General features: G+C 48.7%; 1 protein-coding gene across 11 annotated transcripts in view; it reads left to right on the top strand.

Annotated features, from left to right (window-relative positions):
• Positions 1-19,434, top strand: part of Fnip2 (folliculin interacting protein 2) — a 136,223-nt gene that overhangs the window by 15,680 nt on the left and 101,109 nt on the right. Inside the window, exon 1 of one of the 11 annotated variants that reach the window (XM_087200303.1) lies at positions 18,341-19,433. The exons of 3 other annotated variants lie outside the window; for them this stretch is intronic. In XM_087200303.1, coding sequence (XP_087056429.1) covers positions 19,258-19,433 — 176 coding nt within the window. In that variant the 5' untranslated portion in view covers positions 18,341-19,257. Of the gene's footprint in view, positions 1-18,340; position 19,434 lie in introns of those variants that run through there. 7 more of the 11 variants (XM_087200308.1, XM_004868567.4, XM_087200307.1 and 4 more) reach the window with 7 other exon arrangements.

Raw genomic sequence — 19,434 nt, forward strand, 5'->3', positions numbered from 1 at the left:
TCAGAAGTTAACAGCCCAGTCTGGGTGATTCAGTGAATTAGTGAGACCCTATCACAAAAATAAAAAATTAAAAAAGGGATGGAGATGTAGTTCAGTGTGAAGACCCCAAGTTCAGTCTCTAGTACACACACACGCACACACACACACATGACCAGATACTTGTGTGCTAATGCAGTTCATGTTGTGAAAATGGTAATCACAGGTCCTGGGATTTAGCTCAGTGGTGCCGCTGCCTGCCTCACAAGCTCAAGGTCCCAAGTTCAATCCCCGGTACCAAAAAAAAAAAAAAAAAAGAAAGAAAAGAAAATGATAATCACAGAGGAGAGTCAGATGAATAAAAGAATCCCTATTTTGGTTTCTCATGGCCAGAGTTAAAACAACAACTTGATTACTAGTACATAGATCAGGTGCTATCGTAGCTTCAGAGGGCTGTCAGAGCTCCCGTTTGAGTTTCTGTCAATATCAGTTTTGTACGAAATGGACCAACAAGGGCTTGAAGATATTTATTTCACCCATAAATTATGGCTGTCCACAAAAGGTAACAAGATTTAACAGTGGTTTTTATTTTCTAAAGAACAGGCTTCCTTTGGGAAGGGGCACTAGGAGCCACCCTCCACAATTTTGTTGATTCTATGAGATCTTCATTCTGTGTCCTAAAAACATAGCGACAGTTCAGCCAGGGTCAGAAGTGGTGCCACTTTGATTGGGTTTTCTTTCTCCTTATGATTGTCTGTGATTTCATCTTCAGGAGACTTTAATTTGTCCCTGGCTGAGGAAGATGAAGTAATTTCTTAGTGTGAGTGGAGCAGGGCGTGGTGGAAGAGAGATTATCTTCCGAGTCTCTGGTTACTTCAGGGCCCTAAGGTTTCTTTTAATCCCCACATCTGTGATTTTGGTTTTCGATCCAGGACAGAGGCACCTATGATGCCAGGTAACTGCTGCCATCTTTCAGTAGTCTCATGGGAGAGGCAGAGATCAAGATGGGAGGACCTTCCAGTAGCTGTGGTTATGCAAATCTGGAACATCCCTGTCCGTCCCTGAGTACAGTCAGCGGCTTTCTCACTGTGTAACCCGGGCTGGCCTCAGACTCTTAGGGATTCTCCTGCCTCAGCCTCTCAAGTGCTGGGATTATAGGCATGTGCCACCACACTTGGCTCAAGAGAGAATTTTTTTAGCTTACGAAATTGTATTAGAAACAGTTTCAAGGCCAGAAACAAGCCATGCTGGAAGTTTAGGATGCTGAAGTTAAAAATTATGTACTATACAAACCAGTTTTTTTTGGTACCGGTAATCAAACTCACCACCTTGCGCTTGTAAGGTGGGTGTGGTGCCACTGAACTAAATGCGCAGCCTGAGTTTTTTCTTTTGGTTGTTGTTTTTGCTTTTCTAGTCTTCTGTTGGGACACAGTCTCAGTCTGTAGTCCAGGCTGGCTGGTAGCTTCCTTCCGATCTTCCTGACTCAGCCTCCCAAGTAGCTGGGATTGTAAATTCATGCCACTGTTCCTGGCTACAAATCAGATTTTCCTATGATTTTCTTTCTGAAGAATTGTGGTGAGAGTGGATGAATATTGGTTAGATGTGCAGCTGGTAGAGATCACGATTTTAGGCTGTACACGATGGGTCTTGTTTTCCAAGGCAGTAGTGTTGACTTTCTAGGGAGGAAGTGTGTTTGCCCGCTGGAGCTGGAGAGCTCACTCCCCTCATGGTCTGGAGCATGGGCCTTTGGCGCCTGCCTTGTGCCTTGGCCCACGTTTGACCTTTGCATAGTCATATGTCGCTTTAACTATTTATTCATTACTGAGGATTGAATTGAGAGCCCTTGCACTGAGCTACATCCCCAGCCCTTTTTATTCTGAGACAGGGTCTTGCCAGATTGCCCAGGCTGGCCTCAAACTAGTGATCTTCTTGCCTTCGCCCCCTCTCCCCCCATCAGCTAGGAGTACAGATTTGCGCCCTGCCCCAATCTGTAGTGTGTAGCTTGTTTTGTTTGGTACCGGGGATCGAACTTGGGTCCTTCCGCTGTGGGGCAGGCGGTGGAACCACTGAGCTAAGTCCCCGGCCCCGGTAGTATGTAACACAAAGTCAGATCCTAGCCTCATTCACATGACCGGCTTGGCCTCATTTCTCGTTGCTCTTCCCATCATTCTCTCTATTCCAGTAAAAACGGACTTGTCGGCTCCTCAAACAAGGGCTGCTTCTCCTGCAACTCACCCCCGGTCTCCGTGTCCCTGGCTCCCACCTGATGGGTCCTTCTGGGAGGGAATGGCCCTCCAAGCCTGACTTCCGGCTTCCGGTCTGGAACCCGCGCAGCCCCGCCGAGTGGCGCCTCGAGCTTCCGGTGGCATGTCGGGAGCGGCGGGATTGCGTCCCTTGGGTTTGTCCTGGCCGCCAGGCCGGCGCGGTGCGAGGTAAGGGCCGCCGCGCGCCCTCCCAGCCCAGCCACTGCCGGCCCGGCCGCCCTGAGGACGGGATGGCGCCCCCGAGCCTGGCGTCATCCGCTCTGGCGGCCTCCGTGGCCGCGCTGCACAGCCCTCGCATTTCCCGGCCTTCGGCCTTGGTGCCGGCCGGCTGTGCGTGCGTCACGCGGGCGGAGAAGCCGTGGCTTCCTCACCTTAGACGTCCCGTCCCGGCTTTAGTCACGAAGGAAAAGCCCGGCCCGGCGGCAGGAGAGTAGGCTGCTGGTGGCGCGTGTGCCGCAGCCCTGCCTGTCGGGCGTGAGCCAGGCATACCGGTTGCTTTTTCTGGACCAGAACCTGTGTTCAGGCTTACCCGCAGCCTCGGCGCTTTTCGGCGAATGAGTGGGTTCTGCTTGCGCGTTAAGTGCTCGTCTCTGAAAGATTCGCCATCGTGGCGTGGCGTGGCGTGGGCTCTGACCGAGTGAGGCTGTTCTCCCAGTTGCCGGGCCGGGAGGGAGGCGTACAACTGGCAGGGGCAGTAACGCTCTGTCCCAGGAGGAGGCCCTGGGAGGCCGTCTAAGGTGCAGGGAGCAGTGGAAGGAGGAGAAAAGCCGCTATCTCTGAGGAATCGTCAGATCTTCCGGGCCCCAGGGAATAGCAAAGATGAACCTGCCTGCAGCTGGGCCTCACAGCCCTGTTCCCTGCCCCACCCAGCCCCAAGCTCAGAACCTCTGAAACGGGGGTGTGTGAGGAGCAGCGGCCCTTCCCCCTTGGAAGTCTCTTCCTGCAGTGCAGACGTCGTGTTGTGAAGTTCATTTTCTGTGACAGTACACTAATGGCTGTCCTGTAGTTAACTTGTTTTTTGTAGGCTGCTAAGGTACTCTGCCTGCCCTTTATAATAGTAATAGTGCTTTTTTTCCTTTTTGTTTTTGTTTGTTTGAGACAGAGTCTTGCTCTGTAGTTCAGGCAGGCCTTGAACTCACTGCATAGCCCAGGCTGGCTTTGAATTTATGATCCTCCTGCTTCAGCCTCCCAAGTGCTGGGATCACAGGTTGCCCTATCACGCCCAGCTAAGGATATGGTAAAGGACACAGGCAAAGAGGTGCATAGGGTGAGATGCGGGAGACAGGGTGTGCTGCGAGGGGCCCTTTTGAGAGGCATCAGTCTCCAGGAAGCTCCATGTGTTCAGCTCTTCAGAAGCTCTCTGAGACATGACTGGCTTTTTGTTTTTTTGAGACAGGCTGGCCCTGAACTCACAGAAATCCTCCTGTCTCAGCCTCCCAAGTGCTAGGATTACAGGCATGCACCACCACGCCCTCTTTGAAACTTGTCTTTTTGGGTATTGAGAATTCATTGCCTAGACATGATTGAAGCAAGGCATGAGCTAATGCTCCCAGACTGGGTGGGGTCACCTGCCAGGCCTGTCTGTCCAGATTCCCCAGCATTCCTTCCCCCGGGATGTGGGTCAGGAGACCTTCTGATGCAGGGTCTTATCTCCCATCAGACAGGGCCTTCAGAACCAGGTGGGGAAGATTAGCGAAGATTAGCGCTTCTGCTGCTTCCCCCCACCGGGGAAGAGAGATTCTGGTTTCTGGGCCTGTCACTGAAATTCTGCCGTAAATCCCAAGTGTCTGTGATACTGTCCATGCTCCAGGTATGTGGAGCGCCTGGGGCCAGCCTTGCCCTAGAGTCCAGGGGTGGCCAGTCATTCCCTGCTGTCCTGCACAGGTGCGCCAGGAGGTGGAGCCTCGGCAAGGGGCAGGCGAAGGAGAGTTTACCGAAGGGTTAATGAGGACCATGGCTGACCCAGCCTGCAGCCTTGGCAGTTAGTTCTTCACTTCTCGTTCTTTTTCTTCACTTGGTGCTTTCTATCTGTCTGGAGAGTTAGATGCCAAGTGCACATTTTAAAATCATTTTTATGTTTGTGTTCGTAGTTTTTGTTTTAAATTCTTGTCATTGTTACACTTTACCTGCAGATGATTTTCTCAGACTAAATCAGGGTCAGAATGTGTTCCTCGGCGCTCTGAAAGCCTGACCCGTTGGCATGGAGAGGTGAGGGCAGAGAGGTGAGGACAGAGAGGTGGCGGAGGGGCCACAGCTGAGAAGGTGGGGTTTCTGGCAGGAGTGTTTGCTTTCCTAACAGCCCCAGGCAGTGTTGCTCCGAGTTCCCTGTGTACTCAGTTTATTTTTAGTGTTCATGTACGTTAGGTTCTTCTGCACTGAGAATCCTTTGAAGAATTAGCATCTTGGTATGTTTGTGATGCTAAGGATTTTGCCTGCTTCAACCATCTGTGGTTAAAGTACGGGAAATTCTCTTTCCAGTTGTCTCTGCTGGCCCTGTTTTCCAGAGGCGGATGGGGTGTGTGCCTCCTTGTCCACACTGTGGGTAGGGCCCTCAGTAGCTCCTGTTTCATGGCCCCACGTCCTTCCATGTGTAGAGCAGCCGATGAGTCATTTGTCGGATAACAGTGCAGTGGGGCAGATTTCTCGAGAGCCCTTTCAGGTATGGAGCACAGTCAGGTCCTTACCTGTTTGTGATCTCCCCTCGTCCCCCAAGTCAGACTCACTGTCCTGCTTAGCCATGGGTGTGTGCAGACTGCCCAGACGTGGGAGTCCCAGCTCGGGTTAAGAACAAGGTGACGTCCTGCATTCTTGTTTCAGCTGTCCTACGATTTTTTGGTTTTATGTATTTATTTGTTGGTAACTCGGGTCCTTCCGCTTTCGAGGAAGGTGGCAGAAGCTAAATCCCCTGTTTTATTTTTTTAAAACAGGGTCTCGCTCTGTGGTTCAGGGTGGCCTTGAACTCATGGCGATCCTCCTGCCTCAGCCTGATCCTCCTGCCTCAGCCTCCCGAGTGCTGGGACTATAGGCGTGAGCCACCACGCCCAGCCTCAGTTTGTATATTTTTAAGTACCCTTTAGGCAGTACATTTAATGCCATGGTTTTTTGCATTTTTGCTTTTTGCCGGCGACTTCATTGTTTAAAATGCACCCCCCATAGTCCTAGCGTGCTGCCTAGTTGTCTTACTTACAGAAAGCTGAGATGCGCCTTACAGAAAACGTGTCAGGTAAAATTGGCTCAGCTGTGCATTCAGTGCCAGCGCATCAGCAGTCAATGTTAAGACACTGTGTCTGTGAGCAGAGGCCCGGAGGAAGTCGTGTATTAGTTACTTGGTGCAAGTGTTGACCAGGGTTTGCAGGGATGGACCAGGGGAGAGCAGTGGAGCTGTGCTCACTAATTCAGTGTTGCTGTGCCTGGTAGAGCGAAGCTACTGTGGACGTGGGAGTCGCCCAGGCTGGTGGAATACTGTGCAGCACTCCCAGCAGAGCTTGACCCCCTAGAGGTTAGCAACATTCCTGGTGGGGCAGGTGAGATGTGAAATCAAAGTGAGGATGGGTAGGGCTTGAACAGAGTGGATTTGATAGAGGGGGTCTCAGCCAACTGGGAGGTGTGTGATGTATGTCAGAGGGCAGGAGTGGAGGGGTAGGAGCTGCAGGGGGCAGAGCTTGCGGTCAGTCACCCTGGAACATGAAGAAGGCTAGGAGTGAAGACACTGACTGGCGAAGGCAGAGGGCAGGAGGTGCCCTGTTGGGGCCCATTCACCGAAACGCACTTGAGCTGGGAGGGGATCTCAGGGTAAACTTGGGTCAGAGGGACCAGAGAGCTAACAGACCATTTGCGTGCCCGCTGGATGCAGCTTTGTATGCACATTTCTGAGAGTCCAAGAGCTCCGGATGTGAGCCAGGAATTGTAACAGTGTAAGTGTGAAAGCAGGTACAGGGAGGCCCATGCCAGGTCTCACATAAGTGCAAGGCTCTGTACTGCAGGAATATAAGGTCCCTTTTTGGTTTGTTTACAAGCCCCATCCTGTTTGTACCACTGGAGGGACTCGGGGAAGAAATCAGCAAGACTTACTAATTGATTAGGCTAAGGGAGGCTGGTGAAGATAGGAGTGCTTCAGTGAGGCTGGTGTGGTGGTGCACACTTGTAATCCCAGCACTCAGGAGGCTGAGGCAGGAAGATCGCCATGAGTTGGAGGCCAGCCTGGGCCACATAGTGAGTTCAAGGCCAGCCTGAGCTGTACAGTGAGACCCTGTCTCAAAAAGAGCTGGTCTAGTGTTGACCAGTTGTGTGAGATGCTTGTCTTCTTCAGAGTGAGGCTGATGTTATGCTTCCAGAGTTTTCTTTGTTATTTCACTGTTCCTCAGTTTTCAGTTCCCTTGTCATGTGATTTTCATGATTACAGCATTCAAGATCAGTGAATGTGCTTACTTATAGTTGGACAAATAGCGGCAGTGGGTCCTCTCAGTTCTGTTTGTGAGGGTGGGGAAGGGGCCAGCTCCTGCTTGACTACGTTCTCTGTTGCGCTGACAGCTCTGGACCCTGGCTTCTAGCCTTTTAGATGTTCCTGCCGGCTACCAGACTCGGGTTCTCCTCTTTCTCTTTGGTCATCGTGATGGGGCTTGGAAATGGACAGAGGGAGATCCTACACTCAGCTTCCAGTCTCTTCTACTGTGGTGAGCCAGCCGCAGGCGGCTCGTGGCACCTGAGATGTGGCCAGTCTGAATTGAGACATTCTTCAAGCATAAAACAGAAGACACACTGTGACTCGATTCCGTAATAATTTTTATATTGATAACATGTTGAAGTAGATTTTGTATATGTTGAGGTCAAATACATTCTTAAAATTCATTTCACCCGGGGCCAGGGATTTAGCTCAGTGGTGCTGCCTCCTGCCTCACAAGCACAAGGTCCTGAGTTCAATCCCCTGGTACCAAAAATTAAAAAGTAAAAAAAAAAAAATTCATTTTACCTGTTTTTTTTTTTTTTTCCTTTTAAAATGTGGTATTATAGACGGCTGGGGATTTAGCTCAGCAGCACCACGCCTGCCTGGCAAGCGCAAGGTCCTGAGTTCGATTCCTGGTACTGGGGAAACAAATAAAATGTGGTATTGTAAATTTAAAAATGTGTACGTGGCTCACACTTCTTTTTGTTGGATGGCACTGCTACCTTTCAGTGATTCTGTTGGGTTTGTAGGAATGAATTTGAAAATGATTGCATTAAATGCTATACTTAAAAGACCAAATTCTTGGCCTTGTATTTGTAATACCATTAAATTTGGTGCTAGTGTACCTGAATGTAGCTCTGGTAAACAAAAGTACTACTGTAAAAAAATATTAGAAATTCCTTCTGCTGAATAAAGCTTAACTCCCAAAAAGAAGCTTATTTTTCTTGGAAATTTCAGTGTAATAAATAAAATGAAGTAAATATTCATGAGGTTTAAAATTTTTTAAAAAAATTTTTGTTTTATTGGTACATTTTAGGTGTGCAATATAATGACACCCATCATTGGAAATCTGCACCTTTACATAATCTCTCCTAGTTCTTATTTTCCCCCTTCCCCTGCCCTCCCTTCACCCCCTCCATCCCCCCCCATCTACAAAGACTTTGTTTCCATTTTCTCATATTGAGCCCATTCCCTCCTTTCCTTCCCCTCTGCCCCCTTTCTTCCTATTTCACATTATCTACTACACCTTTTAGTCCTTACTTACACTTTCAGCTTCTCACACGGGAGAAACGTCGGTATTTTTGACCAAGTGGGGGTGCTCGGAGCGGTGTGGCACGGCGGCCCTGGAGGCTCCTGTGCTGCGCTGCGTGAAGTTCCACTGCATGGAATGGTAGTGAATCCCTGTAAGAACTGATGCCACGCGGAGCCTTCACTTGTGTTCTGGACTGATCCAATGCAGTCCGAGCTGTGAGTGTGTACTTACTTTTGAATGTGTATTGCACTGAGCTGTGCGGCACGGAGGTTTTGCTGGCCCTCAGAAATGAGTGTTTTCAGGAATTAGATGACAGCTATTTGCAAGGCAGCCTTGGTAAATGCGACAGAGAGGAGGTTCATTGAAAAGGATCCAGTGTGAGGTCCCGGTGCCACATGCCTTCTCTGCTCGGTGCTAGCCTATGTGCATGAGCAAACACAAAAGACATCGCAGATGTGGTGGGAAAGCTCTTCTGTCTGCCTCAGGAATTCCAAAAGGACGTTCTAACTGGTTCTCTGGTACATCTGGTGAAACGTGAGGAGAGAGTGATACCTTACACTGTCAGCCGGGCATTAAGATTTGAAGATTATTTATGAAAATGCAGACCCCAGGGCCATCAGAGTAGACACTGCACGTTCCTTTAGGGGGGTCCCAGTTGGCCTCTGCTGTCCCCCAAGCCTTGATGTGGGCACTGTGAGGTGGGCACTTGTTCTGAGCCCTTGCCAAGGTGGAAGTGGCCTCAGGGCTGGAGCTGTGGAAAAGAGAGGACCAAAGGATCCTGCAGAGGTCGTGTGCAGCGCATCCCTCCTGCCTTCCCATGGTAGATGTTGAGTAATTTTCAGGAAAGGGCCATTGGGGGAAGTTTTTGCAGAGCAAGTGGCCTTTTGATTTGTGTCCTGCGAGAACTGGGCAGGCTCGGAGAGTTGTATGGGAGTTATTTAAAAGGAAAAATTGACGTGATTAGGGATACAGAGGCTTGAGAGGGGATTTTTATCAGTGGAGGGGACAGTGCCTTACATTAACTTGAAAGCTAGTTGACTCATAGTCATAATTTTCTAGCTCTTGCACTGTTGCAGAAATCTCGGAAAGAAATACACAGAGACACAGAATTCGGATAAAATAATAAAATTTCTTCTCGCCAGCGGACAGGAACACCAGAAACCAGTCTGGTCCGTATCCACGCCCCCTTTGTTCAGCATTTCCCTTTTTATATCCTTTTTAGCCATTATCTCATCCCTAGTGGTCTTTGATATGTAAATACAATTCCAGTTCCTATTTACAAGTCACAGACACAAGATAGGCGATATACATTGTAAATTCACCCTGGCCTGGTAACTTTGTTAGGCTAATGAAGTTACTGGTTAGAGTCAGATAATCCTCACCTTAAACAAGGAGTTACAGGAAAAGCAAATCTTTTTTTTTTTTGGTACTGGGGATCGAACTCGGGTCCTTGTGCTTGCAAGGCAAGCAACGGAACCATTGAGCTAAATCCCCGGCCCAAGGAAAAGCAAATCTTAAAAGAACACTTTACTTATTTTGCTTCTACAACTACCTTAATATTCAATCTTATTAAGTTATCTAAAACTTTTCCGTATCAGCACTAATTTGTACTAGAGTTCATTGTTCTCAAGGGAGGTTACCCAGGGTGTTTTAAAGCCCTTAATTGGCTGAGGAAGCTTCCAGAGAATTGGTTGTGTTTGGGAGGCAGAGTTGGGGTGGGAAAGGGATTGGCTTTCTTGGGTTAAATCATTATTTGCCAGAAGTCACTGTGGCTAAAGTTATTTGTCTTGGCTTCTTGTTGTGTAAGTATGGTGTAGTCTTCTCTGAGCTTAGCAGCTGAAATAGGACAGTGAATTCTTGAACTTGTATAGATAAAGAATAGCACATTATATTTATCTCATAGTTTCTCAAAGGGACTTTCAAAAGCTCATGTTTACCATTTTCAACAGCCCTCAGGGAAAGGTGGAGTGTAAGTATCACTAAGTATCATCAGCACCTTTTGTTTGTAGCCTGGAAACTGAGGCTCAAAGTCCGAGGCGTAGCATTCTGTCCCTACCTGCGTTTCTGGTGTGGAAGCTCTCCCAGTAGGGGCCCTGCTGCTGGCGGCCCCTTGCCTGCTTCTGCTTCTCCTTCGTTCCTGGTGCTAAGCTCATCACGAGGAACTGACTCAGAAATGCCAGTGCTACTGATTCAGAGCTGAACATCCTTTCCCCAGTGTTTTCTTCTCAAAATTGATTTCTGTCCACTCCCAAGAGCTTTCTTAGTCTTTGTGGTCTTTAGATCTCTCAAATCCTTTTAAGAGTCTTTCTCACTTAATTTGCCACTGATGAATTTAATCTAGGGAAGCTTTTAATTTTAGCTATTGTAAAACCCGGGGACCTTACCAAATGCTCAAGGAGCTGACTGTAGTGGAGCACACCCAGGGATCCCAGCGGTGCCTCCAGAATGTAAGACCAAGGACCATACCAAACGCTGGAGGAGCTGACTGTAGTGGAGCACACCCAGGGATCCCAGCGGTGCCTCCAGAATGTAAGACCAAGGGCCTTACCAAACGCTCCGAGGAGCTGACTGCAGCAGCGAAGAACCCCCGTAAAACAGACCTTAGTCTGGCCAGATGGCACTCCCAAAACAAAGTAGCTTAGAGAGGCGATCAGCCCAGAGTCCGAGGCTCTTTTTATAGGGGGTTGCAGGGAAGTTAACAGGCGAAATTTACAGAAGAGGGAACAAAGGTTCGTGGTCTTACATTTGTATGTTAATTAGCCTGACCTGTACTGATGGTCAGCAGATGTTTTGTAGATTGTTCTATAGATAGCAGTGTCCGGAACATCAGTTTTCGAACAAAGAGTTGAATAATTATGGCTGATACAGATCTTATCTAGTGTCCCGGAACTAACAAGCATCTTTATCTATTTACTCACATTCAATCACAGCTGGGGCTAGGGGAGTTTTATGATTACAGAGTTATGCAGTCCCACACTGTTGTGGTAGGTGTCATTGTTGTTACCTGTCAAACCACAGCTGAAGGAGAACTGGGAAGAAGGGTCTTCTGTCACTAACTTATCCCTTAACTCTGTATCTGCTGTATTTCCTGTGTCTCAGTAATGCTGTTACTCTGCTGTGTAGTTGGCTTTCCCACGTAATGGATTTGTAGCCGGCCAGGAATGAGGGATACTGGGAAGATGGCTGCACCAGTCCTGGCAAAACTCAGAGCTTGGTGAGGGTTGTTGCGGTGGGGTTGGGATGGAAGCTGCTCTTTCCCCTGTGTAGGAGTCGAGGGAGCCGAGGACGTCACGTGCACCCCTGAGATGCCAAGTCACTGACCTGCCCAGGCTGGGCCCAGTCTGGTGGCCCCACCTGTGCCTCTCCAGGTGCTGGGGTTACAGAGTGTGCCGCCAAACCTGGCTTTGGGTAGCGTATTTTAGAGCTAAGTTCATAAATGGCTCAGCAAGCGCAATGAGATGCCTTTATAAATTGTTGCCCCCCCCCCCCCCGGAACTCAGGATCTTGCGCTTGCCAGGCAGGCATGGCGCCACTGGGCGAAATCCCTGGCCCATAAATTGTAGATTGTCAAATGTTCTTTATTTTGTTTAATCCATTTAGGTGGTTTAATTACAACACAGGTTACTGAATAACTCAAACAATTCCAAAATTATCCCGATGACTACAGTAGTTAAAATAGTAGTAGTTACTTATGAGATACCACTTATGGTAATTTGATCAAAATATTTATTCCTCTGTGAGATAGTTGCATCTTCATGTTATAAATGTTAAAAAAAATTATAGCTAAATGCGGTGGCATATGCCTGTAATCCCAGCACTTTGGAGGCTGAGGCAGGGGGATTAAAAATCAAGTCTCTGTCTCAGAATAAAAAATAAAAAGGGCTGGGAATGCAGTGTAGTACAAAGGCCCTGGGTTCAATCCCCAGGAAAAAAAATAAATTTAATAGTTATAAATTAGAGAGAGACCTTTCACAGAAGCGCTTCTCCATAAAGTCTTGGAGATCAGCGTGCTGTGTGGTGTGGGCCACAGGCGGAGTCAGTCTGACAGAACGAGGTGTGAGACGGGCAGGGACAGCGCTGAGGAGGAGGCTGTCACAGAGGGCTCTGGGCTCGGCCAGTGTGGCTGACGCTTTAGTTGTTGTCTTGGTTACTTTTCTCGTTGCTGAGACGAAATACCTGACACTCAGCGTTAGAGGAGGGAAAGTTTATTGTAGCTCAGGTTTGTACAGGTTTCAGCTCATAGTGGGCTGGCTGCAAGACAGGGTGCCCTATAGCAGAGGGGCATCAGAGGGGAGAAACAGTCCATGGTGATGAAGGCAGGAGACAGGACGCAGGAAGCTGCAAGCAGCCGTAGCAACCCTCTTTCCGTCCCTTATATCCTATCCAGGCTTCCCTCCTTTAGGGCGTCAGCACTCCTACCCGGGGTGGGGCAGCCTTAATCCTTCACACACACTAGCATGTGCCGTGAATCAATCCCAGCATCACACACTCTGATCCCACCCCCACCGAAAAGCCCCACCTATGACCACATGAGACTTGGGGGGGACATCTAGACACGAGTCACAACAGTTGTGGTCAGGCATAGGAAACTGTGTGTCTGCTCACATGATTTGCAGAACGCATGGGACTCGTGAATGATTCCACAGATGTTGGCCCCAAACAGTATGGCTCAGCTTCCAACTCCAGGCAAGTCTGGACTACTGGTACCTTTGCGAAGGTCCAAATCTAATGCGAGCCTGGCTTGACATCAGCGTTAAACTTTAAAAGTTATTTAATAATCTGTTGCTAATGTTTTCTAACTTTTAGATGGCTGTTGTTAATGTCACTGAAATGTGGAGGTGGGTAGTAAAACTCATGTGTATGGAAAAAGTGATTGTAGGTTGAGATCTGATTTGGTCCTTCAAAAGAAACTCTTATCTAAATTGTGGGTCATCTCAGCGGTTGCAGAGGAGTGAGTCTTCACTGAGACCAGGGCCTTGAGGGGAGGAGTTACACTGCAGAGCCTTAGGCCGGCCTATCGTTAGCAGGCCCCGAGGCAGCCCTTGTCAAGGAAGTGCAGGTATGAAGCAGTTACTTCAGCTGCAGCTTTGTTAAAGCTCTTCTCCCAGGGCTGCTGCTTCCTATTAGCCTGGGAACCTCTCAGGTCTTATTTACCTCCCTTGGCTTTATGTTGTCAGCATGTTGGTACTTGGTAACCTTTGAAACACTTTAAAACAAGTTGAGTGCTTGTAGTTTGAAATTCCTCTCATTGTTATGTGTTGTATTGCTCCTTGGTACTAAGCAAGCCTATGAGTAAAGGGAAATCCTGGCATTTTGGTTTTCATCAGATACTTTCAGAGGGTAAGCTTCATTGACAAATTTTTTTCTGGCTCATATAAATATGAGTGATAGCAATGGTGTTAAAGGAAAAAAATAAGTGTGAGTAGAGCTGTACCTTACAGGGTAAGTACTTTTTATTTCTTTTCCTTTCAGCTGAGAGTGTTTTGACTCTGACAATTTCTTTATAATAAGCCCATATAATTGTTACAGAAACAAGAAATCAAGTGATCATTACTGACAAGAATGTTTAAAAGTAGTTTTGCCTGTTATTTCTAAATGATACATGCCTACATTGGGAAACTGGAAAACAGAAGAACAAAAAAGACAAGCATCTTTAGCGTGGCCACTCAGAGATGTGCTGGTATTTACTTCTGGTCCTTTCAGCACACTTGCTATTAAAGTGAATATATAAGCGAGTCCGGACCTTTACCCAACATTATGACCTGCACATTCTGTGTTCCACAGATTTTATGAAGACATGCTATTTAGGCATTCTATTATTTACTGAGTTCATTTTTATTCAGGGAGCTGAATGTTTGCTTTTCAAAGTCTAAAAACACAGAGTGGAAAGTAATCCAGATTACAGTTAGGAAGTACAGAGCATTCTGAGTTGTCATGTAATTTGTGTGTGTGGTGTGTGTGTACCAGGAACTGAAGCCAGGGCCTTGAGAATGCCAGGCATGCACTCTAACCACTGACCTATGTTCCCAGACCTCATGTCACTTTTGTCTAAACCTAAAAGCTAATTTATCCCCAAGAAATTCCTTCCCTACTTTAAGTTATAGCCTTGATACTGGAGTTTGGTATACACATTTACGCTAACTCTATATGGATCAAAAAAAATCACTCTGCTTAGGACCCTGTGCTGTAGCTGCAGTGCAGGACCGGGCAGGGCAGGCATCCTGTCGGCCGGCAAGTGTGACTCCTGCACGGGGGTTGTTACGGGACAGCAGGGCAGGGTTCATGGCACAGTGTCTGAAGAGACTGTCACCCACAGAGCACACCTTGTCCTCGGGGGACTAAAGCAGAGAGCATCACACATCCTAAGTAAGCTCCAAGATGGTGGAGAAAGAATGTGATGAGTTTCCAGGTCAGTGACACCCAGCGGCCTCCTCCTTGGGCCGCTCCATGTCTGCCCGCATGGGCTCAGGTGCAAGTGTGCCCTCCCTACTCATGAGCAAGAGTGCCTTGATTTGGGTCTGCTTCCCTAGCTTTCTGCGCGTTGTTCTCCTCTGTTGAAAGAAAATATCCGAACCACCTACTTCCTGTGATTAAGCGAAACACCCAGAACAATACCTGGCACATCGAATGAGCACTCAATGAATAAAGCTATTATCTGTCTTATATAAGTTTGAGCATATTGTCAAATTTCCGAGTGCTGAGCTGGTCAGATGAGTTGAAATAGAAGAAAGGCGAGATTTGGGGGTGGGGTGGGGTGCGTGCTGCTGTGTGTGCGGGCGGGCGCTCCACTGCCGAACCTGGCCCTGGGGTGGGCAGGCGCGGGGCGGAGGGTGCCCTGGCCGCGCACCTGGCGCTCAGGCTGGCCCTCACCCTGCCCGGGCCTCAGGCCGGTCCTTTCCGCATCTCAAATCCTCCGTGCAGCAGCTTTAACGCAGTGGGTGTGTGTCACGACGCCGAGAGGCCGGGCCCAGGCTCCGCTATCCCAGACCTCAGCCCCGAGCCGAGCGGCGGGGCCGGGCTGGGCCCCTGCAGACAGCAAGAAAAACACACCATTTTCGAAGAAAAGTTTCCCGCTGAACTGTAATGCCCAGAAAAGCCGTATATTCTCGCATTAGTGTTCACAGCATCCATGCTGAGACAAAAACACGTTTTAGAACTTGTTTTGTGTCTCCTCGCGGGGACCGCGTTTTGAAAGGCTGGTGACTGGCTGTTCATGCGTGTGGAGAAGACGTGTGGAAGGGAAGGGATTACCCAGCAAGGAGCAGGGCTGGCGGGGTGCTCGTGGGCCCAGACTCCTCCACTCCTGGCCTCCTTCTTGTTTCCGTATATGAATTGCCAGAGGATACTTCGTAGCAAGACTCTTCGGATGAGAATAATTAGGCTAGACTTTGAGGGGCTGCATTAGACATTAATTCTTTTGGCTCTCCAAACCCTTCTCTCAATTGTGGTTTTTGAGTTACATTTTCATTCCACACAGGTTTTTCTTTTTTTTTTTGGTACCGGAGATCCAACTCGGGACTTTCCGCTTGTGAGGCAGGCGGCGGCATCACTGAGCCAAATCCCCGGCCCTCCGTACAGTGTTAGGATTGCTGCTTATCTTCTCACCTGAAGAGGATTGGGTCAAGGGAATGTAAAGTCTTGGAACTTCCCGGACTTTAATTCTCCCAACTCTGAATCAGGCATGGTAATGGGCCTGTTTTCAGATGTCCATCTTGGGTATTAGACTGGAGGAGGGTCCTGGGGACCCTGCATTGGGTGGGTGTGGAGAAGGTCTGAGCGGAGCTGGAGGCAGGGTTCTTGTTGATCACATCCTGACCACAGGTAGAAGGTTGGACTGGCATCCTTTTTTTTTCTTCTTCAGTTTTAGGGATTGAACTCAAGGCCTTTGCACCAAGCTACAGCCTCAGTCTAGTTTTTATTTTGGAACGAGGTCTCGCCGAGCCACTGAGTTTCCCAGGCTGGGCTGGAAATTGCAGCCCTCCTGCCTCAGCCTCCCAGAGTGCTGGTGCTATAGATGGGTACCACCACACTAGCTTGGTTGACATCTTGAGTACCACATATTTGGTGTCTATGATCTGAATGATACTTATGCCATTTGTTGACTTACAAATTTTGCACTTTTTTGTAGGCTCTCACAGTACGTAGGATATGAGAACAGAACCAGTATAAATGGCTGCTTAAAAACTTGAGCAGGGGCAGTATAGCTCAGTGGTAGAGTACTCGCTCAGTATGCACAAGGCTCTGGGGTCAGTCCTCAGCACCGAACACACAAACATTGAGCCCATGGTCTCCCTTTCTCCCTTCCTGGCTTCCCACACTTCCCCACTTCTCTGCTGTCCTTTCCAGCATCTCCTGAAGTTTACCTGTATTTTTTTTTTTTTTTTTTTGGTACCGGGGATTGAACTCGGGACCTTGTGCTTGCGCAGGAGGCGCTGGAACCACTGAGCTAAATACCCGGCCCCCCTGTATTGCAGAAGTCTCAGTGGTGACAGCAGAGGTGCCGGTCAACGCTGGGCATGAACTTTGGATGACATGGATTATTTTCCATAATGAGATTTGGGGTCATAGAGACATGCATTCTAAGTGTAATAGTTGTGGTTTTGATACGTACCTCTACTTCATCATATTTTACAGAGTTTGAGCTGTAGGATTAAGGGTTACCGAGCAGGATAACAGGAAGTGGCTTTTTTAATTAACAGATTTTATTTTATCCTGTCCTTCCCCTCCCCTAACACAGGGGTACAAAATCTGTTTCCATGTTTTCTTCCTATTTTCACGTCTTGTTCTTGTCCCTTCCTCCCTCCCTCCCTCCTCCTGAGTTCTTCCCATTTGAACATTTTCTTCCCCGGGAAATGGCATTTTGACTTTTTAAATGTCCTTTATGTTAAGATACTCTGAGTCACATTGATTGGAGTGCCTAGAGGGTGTTGAAGCCTCTATGGGAACTGTTGCTGTAGTGCGGGGAGGGGTTGTGAGTGTGCAAGGGCCCTCCTGTTCAGTGTGCACCAAACTGTCAGTGCAACACTGCTTGTTGCAGAGATCCCTATCCAGATTTTAATGCAAATGTGCAGCGTTATTGAACCAGTCAGAAAGCATGTGTTGGGCAGCCACCACGTGTAAAGCCTGTATCATGTAGAAATACGAATGCCACCAACCCAGTTTTTGTACTCCAAGAATTTATGATCTAGGGTGATAAGATGCGCACACGTCGTAAAATAATGATGTGCTGTTTGTGAAAATGATGGGACTAAGAGATGAGGGGGTCTTGGGAAGTTGGGAGTTTCGGTAAAGCAGATGATTCTTGCCCTGGCTCACATCCCGGAACTTGTGGGAAGGTGAGTTCTTCAGCCCCGCCTGAGCTGGACCCAGAAACCCCAGGGCCAGACCCAGCGCTCTGTGTTCAGACGCTGAGGTCTGAACGCTGCTTCACTGAGGAACTGGCCGGCCGAGAGTGTCCCGACCGACGGACCGACCGACGGACCGTGCTGGGGAAGCGCTGAGAGGTGAGCGCCCCTCGGGGCCGAGGGCTCCCATGCCGGCGGGGTCAGTCCCCACGCAGAAGTCCGGCGTGCAGCGAAGCGGTGTTCTTCCTGGCGTCCTTTGCAAGCATGCGGCCATTTTTCTCTCTTATTATTCCCACCTGGCACATTTATGACATTATTTGAACCCTCTGGAAAATGTGAAAAGCATACATCAATCAGCTTCGGGGCTAACTCCTGTCCTGGTTCCTGCCCCTCATTTCCCCGTGCCTTTAGGCCGGACTGAGGTGGAGACGCCGGTCTGGGGCTCACAGGGGCTTGGCAGGTAGCCTGCGGTGCTGACGGGAGGCTCAGCCCAGTCCTTGCTCGCGTGCTGCCCGCCGTACCCTGGACATGTTTTCCTAGTGCCGGCACAGGTGACCTGACTCTGTAAGAAAGAGGGTTATTTTAAAGGCGCCCAAGGGAGAGAAGAACCCATGGGCAGACGTGGGCCTGTGGTTAGGCGTAATCTCAGAATGTGTACCTTCCCTGGAAACGGGTCCCCCTTCTCCTGACCTGGCCTTATCTCGGGATTCTCAGTATGGCCTTTGGCCTGAGAAGCTGAGCTGGTGTCCTGCACGGGTGGCCACCTGCGTCCCAGGAGAGAGCGGCTGAAGTTCTTTCTGAGTCCAGTGTACTTGGGAGAGGCTGGGGCCCCGCGTGGCCGCATCGCTGGCTTTTCTCACACTGTTGAGTAGAATATTTGGCTTCTGCAGATGAAGATGCCCTGGAAACTCCCGGAAACCAAGGAGCTAGACAAGTGCACCAGACTTTAGGGGTCCATTAATACTTTCTGCGGGCAAATTCCAGGACCGGAAAAAGAAATTGGGGTGATTCCTTTTTTTTTTTTTTTTTTTGTATCTAAATTTAACCTGAATTCCAGGGAATTGAAAGAAAAATGTTTTCTTTGTGAATCTGTAGAATCTTTGATTCTATAGTATTACTCTTATTTTTCTGATGAAGTATGTTATTGTCAGAAGTTGAAATTGAACTGCTTTTGTCCCGGGGCTCTGCTACTTCAGGGCTTTCTTAGCTTGAAAATGCCCAGGAGTTCAGCGAAAGAGTTTTGGGGGTTTATGCTTCTTATCATCAGCAGTATTTCCTCCGACTGTTTCCCATTAAAGCAAGTGTGCACCTCCTCTGCTCCCCGCCCTCACTGCCATCTGTACACGGAGGCCTGCGTTTTGGCTAGTGTGGACAGGCATCTCACTTGCCTGGGTAAGCTTTTGCAAGGTTGCAGAGTAGGACCTGTCAGCTGACACTTGCTCACATGAGGGCCATTAGGAGGGTGGCGTGGCCAATGTCAGAGCAACCTTGGAGCAGAAGGCAAGCCACTGCGTCTGCCCGGAGCCCTGGGAATAGGTCTTGTGACCAATTAATGGACATCTCCATACTCTCCTGCTAGGGAGCCAGATGGAGTGAGTCAGCCCAAGCTGCTCAACCTGTTGAGTGTTTTGTCTTTGCTAACTGGAGTACAAGGAACAGAAGTAGGAAGTAGGATTTGTGCTTGTCTATGTTTATAATGGGTTTGCTGAGAGCATGTTTTATAAGGTGATGGGTGCATCTGACTTCCTAACTCATCCGTGGGCTTAATTTACGTAACAAATGAATGTTCTTTTTTTTTTAAGCTTCTAAAAGAGGAAATTAGTGGGCTGCTGCAAGTAGCTTGTTTCATATGCTGTACAGGAAGTGAGATGATCGCTGCTCACTGCAGAATATCCCTCAAATAATATTCCTTCAAGATTTGTGTCCAGTCCAAGTTGATGGTTAGGGTAAACCGGAAGAACTTTAAATGCTTGGGACATGTGTGGCGGCTCAGCGAAAACCACAAACCAGCCAGGGGCCTGGCCAGATTCGCCCAGATGTGTGAGTGATGCTGGCTCTGCTGCGGGCAGGATTTACAAGACGTTTTTATGCACAAAGATTCAGAAACGTGCCTGGGTTGGCAGAGGCACTGATCACACGGAACTGGACAACAGG

The sequence above is a fragment of the Heterocephalus glaber genome, unplaced genomic scaffold, assembly GCF_053883595.1.
Source record: "Heterocephalus glaber isolate CG9 unplaced genomic scaffold, H.glaber_assembly_v1.0 deba00001737, whole genome shotgun sequence".
NCBI classification, from domain to species: Eukaryota; Metazoa; Chordata; class Mammalia; order Rodentia; family Bathyergidae; genus Heterocephalus; species Heterocephalus glaber.